At 50.4% G+C, this 13,511-nt stretch overlaps 1 protein-coding gene across 1 annotated transcript in view; it reads left to right on the top strand.

Annotated features, from left to right (window-relative positions):
• Window positions 1-13,249, top strand: part of MAN2C1 (mannosidase, alpha, class 2C, member 1) — a 50,531-nt gene extending 37,282 nt beyond the window's left edge. The window contains exons 15-25 of the mRNA XM_015409719.1: window positions 158-328; window positions 465-547; window positions 2,675-2,769; window positions 3,805-3,909; window positions 4,964-5,120; window positions 5,959-6,102; window positions 6,231-6,340; window positions 8,086-8,165; window positions 8,750-8,895; window positions 12,594-12,697; window positions 12,790-13,249. Coding sequence (XP_015265205.1) covers window positions 158-328; window positions 465-547; window positions 2,675-2,769; window positions 3,805-3,909; window positions 4,964-5,120; window positions 5,959-6,102; window positions 6,231-6,340; window positions 8,086-8,165; window positions 8,750-8,895; window positions 12,594-12,697; window positions 12,790-12,919 — 1,325 coding nt within the window. The 3' untranslated portion in view covers window positions 12,920-13,249. The remainder of the gene's footprint in view (window positions 1-157; window positions 329-464; window positions 548-2,674; window positions 2,770-3,804; window positions 3,910-4,963; window positions 5,121-5,958; window positions 6,103-6,230; window positions 6,341-8,085; window positions 8,166-8,749; window positions 8,896-12,593; window positions 12,698-12,789) is intronic.
• Window positions 13,250-13,511: the final 262 nt, after the last annotated feature.

Here is a 13,511-nt window from a genome sequence, read left to right as displayed (position 1 = left end):
GGCCAGTCCCAGTTCTCTCCGAACTCCCCCAGGCCCACCTGCCTCACAACCGGCCTGTGGTGGGGAGGGGAAGGGAAAGGCAATTGTAAGCCCCTCTGAGACTCCTTCGGATAGTGAAGGGCGGGCTATAAGTCCAATCTCTCCTTCTTTTTCCCAGAAATTCGAGATGCTGGAGTTTGTCTTCTAATGGATGCCATGCAGTCTTTGTTTGGGGATCTGTCAGGGAACCGTCGAGGGACACCTGAAAGCATCCTCATCGTCAACACGTTGCCGTGGGAACGCACAGAAGTAATCTCCAAAACGGGACCGGGTGGATCTGAGACTTTAGGTAAGTCGCAGTCCCCAGATTACGTAGTGGCTAAAAGGCCAATATTTTGCCCGCACTTCTGTCGAAGGCTGGTATTTCCATTCACGTATGCAACAAACAAGAACATCTGATCGGGTTTTGTGTCTTTTCCCTCCAGCTTTGGCGACGGTTCCCAGCATGGGTTATTGCACCCTTCAGGATTCATTACCCCCACCACATCCTGTGACAGTAACCAAAACGGTGAGCTACTTTTAGGAATTTGGTCCAAAAAATCTAAGTCAAACATAGGGCCCGGGGGCTGGAAGCGGCCTGTCCAGGGCTCTTATGCGGCCCGTGAGCAATCGGTATAGAGCCAATTTGATGTAGTGGTTACGAGCGCAGAGTCTAATCTGGGAGAACCGGGTTTGATTCCCCACCCCTCCACATGCAGCTGCTGTTGTGACCTTGGGTCAGTCACAAGTTCTTTTGGAGCTGTGCTCTGACGAGCAGTCCTCGAAAGAGCTCTCTCAGCTCCACCGACCTCACAGGGTGTCTGTTGTGGGAAGGGGAAAGAAAAGGAGTTTGTAAGCCGCTCTGAGACGGCTTCGGGTAGTGAAGGGTGGGGTATAAATCCAATCTCTTCTTCTATTTTGGTCCAAGAGTCAGTTTAGTGTAGTGATTAGGAGTGCGAACTCTAATCTGGGAGAACTGGGTTTGATTCCCCACTCATCAACATTCAGCTGCTGTTGCGACCTTGGGCCAGTCACAAGTTCTTTCAGAGCTGTTCTCTGACGAGCAGTCCTCGAAAGAGCTCTCAGCCCCGCCTACCTCACAGGGTGTCTGTTGCGGGAAGGGGAAGGAGTTTGTAAGCCGCTCTGAGATCCCTTTGGGTAGTGACGGGTGGGGTATAAATCCAATCTCTTCTTCTTCTTCTGTTTTGGTCCAAGAGACAGTTCGGTGTAGTGGTTAGGAGGGCGAACTCTAATCTGGGAGAACCGGGTTTGATTCCCCACTCCTCCACATTCAGCTACTGTTGCGACCTTGGGTCAGTCACAAGTTCTCTCGGAGCTGTTCTCTGATGAGCAGTCCTCGAAAGAGCTCTCTCAGCCCCACCTACCTCACAGGGTGTCTGTGGTGGGGAGGGGAAGGGAAAGGAGTTTGTAAGCCACTCTGAGACACCTTTGGGTAGTGAAGGGCGGGGTATAAATCCAGTCTCTTCTTCTTCTGGTGCAAGCGAGGGAGTGCTGGGGGGGAGTGGAAGGAGCCACTCCATTGTGGCTTCAGCACGGCAGAACAACTTCATCTGCAGCAGTCAAGCAATGTGGGAGCGTCTGCCCAGCGCCTCACAGCTGCCTCTCCAGTCCGCCTAGGTGGGTCTTCCTTTGCACCCCCCGCCCAGCCCGTGGGACCTTGCTGTTAGGATACACCAACCCGGAGCTTACCAGCCGCTGTCCTTGATACAGTTTCTATCTCCGGTACCTGGCCTTATGTTTTATGGCACACGTGGACCGGCCCAACAAAGTGACGTTTATGTCAGTTCTGGCCCTCGTAACAAACGAACTTGACACCTCTGATCTAAGTAGTTCCCCATGCGGAAGGAAGCTGTGGGTGAAAACGTAAGAGAGCCAGTGTAGTGCTGTGGTTTAAGAGTGTCTGATTGAGAGAACTGGGTTCAAATCCCCAGTGGTGACCCATGTTCCCTCTAAGCTGTGAAGTCTTGTGAGCAAAAATTCTACTTTCTGAGCTACTGGCATTAAAGTTGTGAGCCAGCGATTTGGCTGCTGCATGAATTAACTTGCTCTGGAGCCATCCTTCCTGAGCTAAGACAAAAAATGTGTGAGCCGGAGGCTAAAAAAATATGAGCTAGCTCACCCTAACTCAGCTTAGAGGGAACACTGGTGGTGACATGGAATCTCGCTGGGGGACCTTGGGCCAGTCACACTTTCTCGACCTAACCTACCTCACAGGGTTGTTGTGGGGACAGAACAGAGGAGAGGAGAATAATGTAAGTGGTTTTGGGTCCCCGTTAGGGAGGAAAGGCATGGTTCGAATGAATAAAATAAAATAAAAGAGCCCTGCTGGAACGGACCAGGGCTCTTTTTGTAGCAGGAACTCCTTTGCATATTAGGTGACACACCCCTAATGTAGCCAATCCTCCAAGAGCTTACAGGGCTCTTCTTACAGGGGCTACTGTAAGCTCTTGGAGGATTGGCTACATCAGGGGTGTGTCGCCTAATATGCAAAGGAGTTCCTGCTACAAAAAGGGCCCAAGGCCCATCTAGTCCAGCCTTTTGTTCACACAGCGGCCGACCAGCTGTCTCCAGGAAGCCCACAGATTTGCACAGGCCCAGGGTGTCGTTTAAACAGCGCTGCGTCCTTTTTCTCCAGGCAGATGGTTCGTTTACCATGGAGAACGGCATCCTTCAAGTCCGTCAGGATACTGCGGGACGCGTGGCCTCGCTTCGCTTAATTCAGTCCGAGAGGTACTTTGAAATCCGTTCGGAACGGCATCCAGTCCTGGTTTCAGCCCGCCTGAATACAAGCGGCAGCCTAAACTGAGCAGACAAGACTGACCTTAAATGCTTGGTAGTCCGCCCTGACCTGGATAGCGCCCAGGCAAGCCCCATCTCGGAAGCTAAGCGGGGCCGACTCTGATACCAGGGCCGGGACGCAGAGGCAGGCGAATCAAGCCACCTTTCTGAAAAACGTCCGAGCCCCCAGTAGGGGTTGCCAGAAGTCACCATGGCTTCCAGACAAGTACACAAAACACACACACACGCATACACACACAAATATATATATATTTTAAACTCCTGGTAGTCCAAACTGTGTTAAGACCCTTGGTCTATAGAGGTCAGTATTGTCTACTCAGTCTGGCAGCGGCTCTCCAGGGTCTCAGGCAGAGGTCCTTCCCATCACCTCCTGCCTGGTCCTTTTAACTGAAGGTGCCGGGGATCGATCCTGGGACCTTCTGCATGCCAAGCAGAGGCTCTACCACTGAGCCAGGGACTCAGGTCAAGGTCTTTCCCATCACCTCCCATCACCTTTTAACTGGAGATGCCGGGGATCGATCCTGGGACCTTTTTCATGCCAAGCAGATGCTCCGCCACTGAGACAGGGTCTCAGGTCAAGGTCTTTCCCATCACCTTCTGCCTGGTCCTTTTAACTGGAGATGTCGGGGATGGAACCTGGGACCTTCTGCATGCCAAGCTGAGGCTCTGCCACTGAGCCAGGGTCTCAGGTCAAGGTCTTTCCCATCACCTCCCGCCTGGTCCTTTTAACTGGAGATGTCGGGGATGGAACCTGGGACCTTCTGCATGCCAAGCTGAGGCTCTGCCACTGAGCCAGGATCTCAGGTCAGGGTCTTTCCCATCACCTGCTGCCTGGTCCTTTTACCTGGAGATGCCGGGGATTGATCCTGGGACCTTCTGTATGCCAGGCAGAGGCTCTTCCACTGAGCCATGGCCTCCCCCTGTATTTGGTACAGTTCCTTGACTGTCCTGTCCTGTTCATTTCAGAGAGACGGTCCCTGAAGGCTGCTATGCCAACCAGTTTGCGCTCTTCGATGACGTTCCGTTGTATTGGGATGCCTGGGACGTGATGGATTATCACCTGGAGACCAGGTAGAGGCTGATCGCCGTAGTGACACAATTCAGTATTTCTTGGATCAATATGAACAAATCCCACCTGCCCTGGGCTTTTGGGGCAAATCAGCCAGGAAAAATGACCCCAGGGATCTTATCTTTGCACGGGTGGGTGGTTGTGGCTCATGACAGGTAGAAACATTAGACTTCATGTTTAGAGGCTAGAATACTAGATACTGGATATCATCAGTGTGGGGCAGTTATGATCAAAGATCTAATTTCCCCAAAACATCTAGATGGCTGTTGACACCTTTGGTCTAACTTGCAAAAACAATTTCATGTAATAATTATTGTATGGCAGTGTGTGTAGTATAGCCAGGAGATCCTAAGATTGTCCGGCAGCCAAAAGTTCTAGCTCTTTTAGCATTATGCACCACTAGGTGGTGAGCTAGACTTCATTTTTAGGGCTGAAAGAGTTCTGTGAGAACTGTTACCGACCCAAGGTTACCCAGCGGGCGTCATGTGGGGGAGTGGGGAATCGAAGTCGTATGTCAATTAAGAATGGCTTGCATGAGAGCCAGGGTGGTGTATTTTATTTATTTATTTATTCGATTAATGGAGGAGAGTTCTATCAGTGGCTACGAGCCATGGTGACTGAGGGGAACCTCCGCATTCAGAGTCAGTCAGCCTCCTTGCATAGCAGGCTCAGGGTGGCTTACATGAGGTTAAAATACATTAAAACACAGATAAAACACAGTGTAGTAGTTAAGAGTGTCGGACTATGATCTGGGAGACCTGGGTCCAAATCCCCACTCATGCCATGGAAGCTCGCTGGGTGACCTTGGGCCAGTCACACTCTCTCAGTCTAACCTACCTCGCAGGGTTGTTGTGAGGATAAAACAGAGGCAGGGAGACCGAAGTAAGCCACTTTGGGTCCCCACTGGGGAGAAACGTGGGGTAGAAATGAATTAAATAATATATGAAGTTGTGGTTTGTGTCTTCAGTCATGAGGACCAGAAACTTGGTGTTCTTACAACAGAACCAGCCTCGTCCTCCTGCTTGTGAAATATTTCCTGGCAATTCTCTCTTTTAGGAAGCCTGTCACACAACTCCTGAGTCCCTTGGAAGTCGTCCAGCCAGGGGGATTACGGGGCAGTGTGAAATTCTCCCTGCGGATCAGCGAGAAGAGCACACTCACTCAAGAGGTCATCCTGGATGCAGCGTGCCCCGTCGTCCGTTTCCATACTCAGGTTGGAGGAGGCCCACCCGCAAACAGATGGGACACTGCAGAGCTGGGAAAAGTACAGAGGAGGGCAACCCCCTGGCAGAGGAAAGGCAGAGGAGTCTGGGACTTTTCTGTTTAGAACAGAGAAGACGAAGGAGGGGGACATGATAGACGCTTATAAAATGACACATGGGGTGGAGAGAGTGGACAAAGAGAACTTTTTTCTCCTGCTCCCACAATACTAGAACCCGAGGGCATCCAATCAACATAAGAACATAAGAGAGGCCAATGTTGGATCAGGCGAAAGGTCCATCCAGTCCAATACTCTGTGTCACACAGTGGCCAGAAAACACCAAGTGCCATCAGGAGGTCCAGCAGTGGGGCCAGGACATTAGAAGCCATCCCACTGTTGACCCCACCCCCCAAGCACCAAGATGACAGAGCATCCCTTGCCCCAGAGCCCCTAGCTATACCTTGTGGCTAATAGCCACCGATGGACCTCTGCTCCATATGCTTATCTAATTCCCTTTTGAAGCCGTCCATGCTTGTAGCCGCCACCACCTCCTGTGGCAGTGAATTCCAAGTGTTAATCACTCTTTGGGTGAAGAAGGACTTCTTTTTATCCATTCTAACCTGACTGCTCAGCAATTTCATTGAGTGCCCACGAGTTCTTGTACTGTGAGAAAGGGAGAAAAGTACCTCTTTCTCTACCTGCTCTTTCCCATGCATAATCTTATAAACCTCGATCATGTCACCCCTCAGTCGTCGTTTCTCCAAGCTAAAGAGCCCTAAGCGCCTTAACCTTTCCTCATAGTCCCTGTCCCCCTCCCACAACTCTCGGTCCCTCCTCTCGCCATCTGCAGGTCGATTGGAACGAAGCTCACAGATTCCTCAAGGTGGAATTCCCAGCCAAGGTTCGGAGCCCCAACGCGACGTACGAGATCCAGTTCGGCCACCTGCAGAGACCAACACACTGGAACACGTCCTGGGATTGGGCCCGGTTTGAGGTGAGCGTCTGGTTGCTCCTCTCGTGTCACAGGCGTCCCCTTCTGGGGCGACCCGACAACTCTCGAGTTTAGTTCTGACATCCATTCAGATTGAGAGCCGACCTCGTCTGTTGTCGCTTCCTTTCGAGGTGTGGAGCCACAAGTGGATGGACCTGTCAGAACACGGGTTCGGGTTGGCCCTGATGAACGACTGCAAATACGGATGCTCGGTCCGCGGCCACGTGATGAGCCTCTCATTGTGAGTCGGGAAGGAACGGGCTGTCGGGAGGGAAGAGGTGGCGTCCCCGTTCTCCAGAATCCAGTGTGTTTGTGGCTCTGGACGGAGCCCACGAACGCAAGCCTGTTGTTGTATCCTGGTGATGCACAAACACTGTGTAAGTTATTCATTTATTACAACATATATATCCCACCTTTCCTCATAGGTTCAAGGCAGGTTACGACAATAGTGAAACCATCCCCAACTAAAACCAAAAGTAAAACAGCAAACCCCAAATCTCCCCTCCACATCTTAAAAGAACCCCGTCAAACAAAGGAGAAGAGAAGAGATTGGATGTATACCCTGCCTTCACTACCCGAAGGAGTCTCAGAGTGGCTTACAGTTCTCTCAGAGCTCTCTCAGTCCCACCTACCTCACAGGGTATCTGTTGTGGGGAGAGGAAGGGAAAGGAGATTGTAAGCCGCTCTGAGACTCTGAGTGAAGGTTGGGATATACAACCAACTCTTCTTCTTGGCATGCAGAAGGTCTCAGGTTCAATCCCCAGCATCTCCAGTTTAAAGGATCAGATAGGCGGTGATGGGAAAGACTTCAATTTGGGATCCTGGCTCAATCCCTACCTCTCCAGTTAAAAGGGCCAGGCAGGAGGTGATGGGAAAGACCTTGACCTGAGACCCTGGCTCAGTGGTAGAGCATCTGCTTGGCATGCAGAAGGTCCCAGGTCCAATCCCCAGCATCTCCAGTTTAAAGGATCAGGTTGGAGGTGGTGTGAAAGACCCCTGCCTGAGTCCCTGGCTCAATGGTAGAGTATCTCCTCGGCATGCAGAAGGTCCCAGGTCCAATCCCCAGCATCTCCAGTTTAAAGGATCAGGTTGGAGGTGGTGTGAAAGACCCCTGCCTGAGTCCCTGGCTCAATGGTAGAGTATCTCCTCGGCATGCAGAAGGTCCCAGGTCCAATCCCCAGCATCTCCAGTTTAAAGGATCAGATAGGCGGTGATGGGAAAGACTTCAATTTGGGATCCTGGTTCAATCCCTGCCTCTCCAGTTAAAAGGGCCAGGCAGGAGGTGATGGGAAAGACCTTGACCTGAGACCCTGGCTCAGTGGTAGAGCATCTGCTTGGCATGCAGCAGGTCCCAGGATCAATCCCTGGCATCTCCAGTTTAAAGGATCAGGTTGGAGGTGGTGTGAAAGACCCCTGCCTGAGTCCCTGGCTCAATGGTAGAGTATCTCCTCGGCATGCAGAAGGTCCCAGGTTCAATCCCGGGCATCTCCAGTCAAATGGACCAGGCAGGAGGTGATGGGAAAGACCTCCGCCTGAGACCCCGGAGAGCTGCTGCCAGTCTGAGTAGACTTTGATGGACTGAGGGTTTGATTCAGTAGAAGGCAGCTTCCTGTGCTCAACTGTAGAAGTCGGAAATGGGTGTGGACTCTCCCGACCGCAGTCTCAGATTTCTCTTTTTTACAAAACGTTTCTGGTCCTTACGGAGATAGGGATGTTGGTATTTATTACTTTAAATCTCATTTTCACTCTCTGTGCTGTTTAATGCCACTAGCAGCCTCCAGAGCCCGTGGGATGTCAGGCAAGCCGCTCCCCCTCCAGCCTCAGTTCTCCTGTCTGATATATGGGGATAACATTAGTAAGGTTTGCCACAGTGTCTGCATGAAACCTTTTGAACTGTAGCAGCACTATACAAATGCTCAACGTGGCCGTTTTAAGAACAGCAGAGTGCCGTACAAACAAATGGTTTCCCCCGTTCCTCTTGCCAAGGTTAAGGGCACCAAAGTCACCTGACTCCACTGCCGATATCGGATGCCACCAGTTTACCTATGCAGCGATGCCTCATATGGGTGAGTGTTATGGAATTTTACATGTATCTTTTTTTAAAAATTATATTTATTAAATTTTCATGCTTTATAGACAAACAAACACATAAATCACAACAAACATATCCTTTCTAGATACATCACATTGCCCAAGAAATATTATAATTACCACATAAAATCCTACTTTAGTCCTTACTGTCTCACACTGTAACACTCCTCTTTCTCACCACATATTTTACACAGATTATTCCATCCATATTACATTGCTTCCTTTCCTTATCTGAACCTCAATACTCCTTTTTATAAGTTCATAAGGAAATGTCTGATGCCATCAAAACCACTCAAAGACCATCTCGTTTACAGAAAGCACTTTATTATTGTTATTATTCATGATTTTATTGTTTTATCTGGTTTTATGTATGGGCTTACGCCCCTTGTAAGCCGCCCTGAGCCTGCTTGCGGGGAGGGCGGGGTAAAAATGCCTAAATAAATAAATAAATAAATGGGAGCTGGACAGGAGGCGATCTCCTCGTCACATTACCACGGGAGCCTGGTTTGCAAATGTAAATCTTGCTGCAGCCACACCCCCTCTGCCATCTCTTGTGCAGGTTCCTTCCAGGAGGCCGGGGTAATCCGACAGGCTTACAGCCTGAACCTCCCCCTTCACACGGTGCCTGGAGCCTCAGCGCCGTGTCCGGCGTGGAGTGCGTTCTCTGTGGAATCTCCAGCTGTCGTTCTGGAAACTGTCAAGCAGGTACTTCGTTTCATTTGACTTTGTTTATATGCCGTAGTACATATACATAGTACATAGGAGCTGCGGTGGCTCAAGTGGTTAAGACGCTGAACTGCAGGCTGTGGAAGGTCGGTCGTTCGGCAGTTCGAGACCCGAGTGCGCCGCATGACGGAGTGAGCTCCTGTCTCTAGTTCCAGCTCCTGCCAACCGAGCAGTTCAAAAGCAAGACATTGCAAGTAGATAAATAGGTACCACTTCGGTGGGAAGGTAACAGCGTTCCGTGCGCCTCGGTGTTCACTCGTGCCGGCCACACGACCACGGAAACGTCTTCGGACAGCGCTGGCTCTTCGGCTTTGAAACGGAGATGAGCACCGCAACCCTAGAGTCGCTTTTGAACAAGGGAACCTTTACCTTTTTACATATACATATACATACAAATACAGTTGTTAAGCTCGACTCATTACTTGCATACGTTTAATTATCTTAGTAGGAAACATTCTACAATGAAAAACAACAACAGAAGATCACGAGGTCCCGGATGTATTACATCCCTCCTTGTGTCCTAAAAGACACCTCTCTCCACGAGTAAAAAAATGGTTAAGCTTCTCCAGGTCAGTTCATTCTAATGGGAAGCCACTAGAATGGGGGTGTCAAACATGAGGTCCGGGAGCCGGAGGTGGCCCATCCGTGTCAGGCTCTTATGCAAACTTCAGTCTCAACAACACTCTCTTTTCAGTGATTTGTATATTGAGATGTAAAGATGCTGCAAGCGAAGGCATTCTTGTGTCAGAACTGCAAGGCACCAACCAGAAAGTTATACCCAATTCAAACAAGCTCTCCCCAAAAGCTCGGCCAATCACACAGTTCATTCGGCCCACCTAAGTGAGTGCGCATTCACATACCCCCCACCCCCCCGAACCTAAAATACTTATGTAAGACAGGCCAGCGAGCAGAAAGGCACCAAAGTCATTCAGTGACTTCCCATCCCATGGGAAGCACCCTTAGGAAAACAGTTACTAAGCAACGAAGCTAAGCAGGCACACACACTCACACAACTTCCCCCCCCCCCACTACCCAAATGCAGAAGCAACACAGGCCTAAAGATACATAACAGAAAAGCATGAATAAAACATGGCAAACGAAGACTCGAGTTCGACAGTCCGGGGCTCTTACCCGGCCCGCAAGAAACTGGTATGGATGGAAACGTAAGGTACTCCTTCTTTTATGGTATCCCTTGGAAAAAAGCCTAGTCTTGCATATGATTAAATACATTTACTGGGGCTTTTGTGGGCTCCCCACTAAATCAATTGCTTGCACTGCTAGGAATCCAACTGCTTTTGTTTGTATCTTGGGTAACGAAATAATATTGTTAATCAGCTTTGCCTGTGTCCTTTATAAAGTTTATATCTCTGGTACCTGGTGTTACAGTTTATGGTACAAGTGGCCCGGCCCGACAAACTGACATTTATGTCAGATCTGGCCCTCGTAACAAATGAGTTTGACACCTCTTGCACTAGAAGTTCTTACAAAACGAGCATGTAGCTTAATGTTTTTAGTAAGAGGAAAAACTTGCAGTCCAAGGTGAAAGCGGCTAACAAACGCCTGCTGTCATGACCCCAGGGGGTTGCCCCCTTCTGCTGCCACCACCCTGGACTTAGGTACCTTCCCAAGCCCCTTCAAATTGCCCCTTTGTAGCCGAGAAACGTAAGCGTGATGACCAGGCAGAGAAACAATTAAACAAAAAGGGTTCATTATTACAGTACTGGGCAGGGGAAAAACAAGACAAGACAAGGTGCTTTAAAATACATAACAGTGTTGAAAGGCCAAAAGAAACACAAAGCGAACACAGCTACCGATTACTCCTTAACTGTTACTACTCAAGCCCTATAGCTCTCTTATGCCAGGCTTCTGCCTGTACTCAATGTCCCCAGTGAGGGATATTTCTCCCACACCAGTCTCCTCAGCTTAGCTCTGTGAGAGGCAAAGACCGCAGAGAGGAAAAGGACACCGTTTAACCGACCACCAAGCACATAAACAATCTCCTCAGAGAATTCCTGGTCCCCCATTGGTTACAGCCGGCGCAAAGCCTTGTGGGGATTGTAGGCTGTCTGCTTCCCACTCCCAGGCAGGTCTCTTAGGCCTCACTAGGCCCAGTCCTGCACAGATCTCCAGAGGCCTACACAGATCACGACACCCGCTAACAAATGCCGGGACCTCGTGATCTATTCACACAGATCTGGAAAGCTTCACTGGACATTTTTCTCTCTCCCTTGTTCTAGCTAACATTTCGACAGAGATCGTTGCTGTTTTTCATTGTAGAATGTTTTGTACTAGGATAACTAAATGTACACAAGTATGAGTCGAACTTAACTGTATTTGTTTGTTTATATGCCACCAGCTCAGCAGAGAAGGAGAGTCTCCTGTACTGCAGGTAGAGTTAGGTCTAGGTACAGGTACATTCTATCGCATTGGCTAGAAAGCAAATCTGCTGGTGTGACCTTGGGTCAGTCACAAGTTTTCTCAGAGCTGTTCTCTCAAGAGCAGTCCTCAAAAGAGCTCTCTCAGCCCCACCTACCTCACAGGGTGTCTGTTGTGGGGAGGGGAAGGGAAAGGAGATTGTGAGCTGCTCTGAGACTCCTACAGGTGGTGAAGGGCGGGGTATAAATCCAATCTCTTCTTATTCTTCCACATGCTGTGTGATTCTCTCACCTGATTTCCTTCTCAAAAGCGAGATTCTAGACTAGGTATCCCCAACTTTTTGAGCCTGCAAGCACCTTTGGAATTCCAACAGGGTGGTGGGCACAGCCACAGAACAGCTGCCAGAAACCGAATGCCTCAGGAGGCGGAGCCAGCCACAAAATGGCTGCCGCGGCTTACCTGCAGTCACACAGTGGAGGTCCTTGAGCTTCCAAAGCAACATTTTAAAAAATCTGCACAGGCAATCAGACCTCCAGCAGCCAATCAGAAGCCCTGCTGGGCAAAAGCTCCACCTGACCCCGCCCACTTTCTATGCAGGATCAGCCCTAGAGCATCCCTGACAAGGGTTTGTCCAGCCACTGCTTGAAGATTGCCAGTGAGGAGGAGCTCACCTCCTCCCTAGGCAGCCCACTCCACTGTTGCACAGCTCTTCCTGTGAAAAAGTTATTCCAAATAGCCATCCAGTAACTTCCCACCCTTAATTTAAACCCATTCTTGCGAGTCCTCTCCTCTGCTGCCAACAGGGACAGCTCCCTGTCCTGTTCTAAGTGACAGCCTTAATTTAAACCCATTCTTGCGAGTCCTCTCCTCTGCTGCCAACAGGAACAGCTCCCTGTCCTGTTCTAAGTGACAGCCCTTCCCATACTTCAAGAGAGCAATCCTGTCCCCTCCAGCCTCCTCTTCTCCAGACTAAATATTCCCAAGTCCCTCAGCCTTTCCTCACAGGGCTCGGTCTCCAGGCCCTTGATCATCCTTGTGGCTTTCCTCTGCACCCGCTCCATTTTGTCCGCATCCTTTTCAAAAGAAGGCCTCCAGAACGGCACACAATACTCCAGTTGCGGCCTGACCAACGTGAGGTTGTACAGTGTACAGTGGGACTATGAGATCTTGTGGTTTGGATGTTATGCCTCTGTTGAGACACCCCAAGATCGCATTAGCCTTTTTTGCCACCGCATCACACCGGCAGCTCATAGACAGCAATGTACTGAATCTAAGGACACTTCTTCTTCCCCTCCGTCCAGGCTGAGGACAGGCCAGACGCGCTGGTCATCCGGCTGTACGAGTCTCACGGCAGTACCGTTGAGAGCTGGATCCGGACGTCACTCTCAGTCCAAGAGGCAGTCTTGTGAGTGTGCATCGTGGCGGTGTCGGGGAAGCTCCGACAGTGCCTTCCGCCAAGAGTTCCACTCCTCATCCTCTCGTCTTCTCCTCTCTTAGGTGCGACCTCCTGGAACAGCCCCATCCCGGGCGTCCTCTGCCGCTGGAGGAGCGTGGGGTGAAGCTTTCCTTCACGCCGTTCCAAGTGCAGTCCGTCCTGCTGATCTTGAAACAGCGAGACAGCTCCTGAGGCGGTGGCTAACCCCCATTCCCTCCTCTCCGTTACTTTGGTAGTGGACGGAGGAGGGTCTAGAATTAAGGGACTAGGCGCAGATTCAGAGAAACCACTTTCATGTCGGGGAAAAAGGTGCAGGAAGTCGGTGGGAGTGCCAGGGAAACAGCAGTGGGCACCAGAGCACTGCAGGGTGGAGGTTTTTGCACAGCCTTCGGTTCTGTCCGGCCGGTGTGCGCAAAGCAAGTGAACCACGTGGTTGCGGCTCAACCCACCCCTAAGGAGGACTTCCCCTCCCTCGTGTAACGTAGGCCCCGGAAGCCAGTTAGCTTTGGCAGTGGCCCATTTCGCAGCAATAAAGACTTTAAAGAAAACGTGGGCAGTCGTGTAAAGTGGTTATCTATGTTTATACGTGGGCGAAGAGCGGCAGCTGTAAGTGGTAGAACAGAGTCTGTTCAGCAGACTAAATAACCCAATGTAAGAAGAGCCCTGCTGGATCAGACCAGTGGTCCATCTAAGTCTAGCAACCTGTCTTACACAGTGGCCAACCAGTTCGGGCCAACAACAGGGCACAGAGGCCGAGGCCTTCCCCTGATAAGAACATCGGAAG

Source organism: Gekko japonicus, unplaced genomic scaffold, assembly GCF_001447785.1.
Source record: "Gekko japonicus isolate JY-2015 unplaced genomic scaffold, Gekko_japonicus_V1.1 scaffold3628, whole genome shotgun sequence".
Classification (NCBI taxonomy): domain Eukaryota; kingdom Metazoa; phylum Chordata; class Lepidosauria; order Squamata; family Gekkonidae; genus Gekko; species Gekko japonicus.
This window is presented reverse-complemented; position numbering and strand designations above follow the sequence as displayed.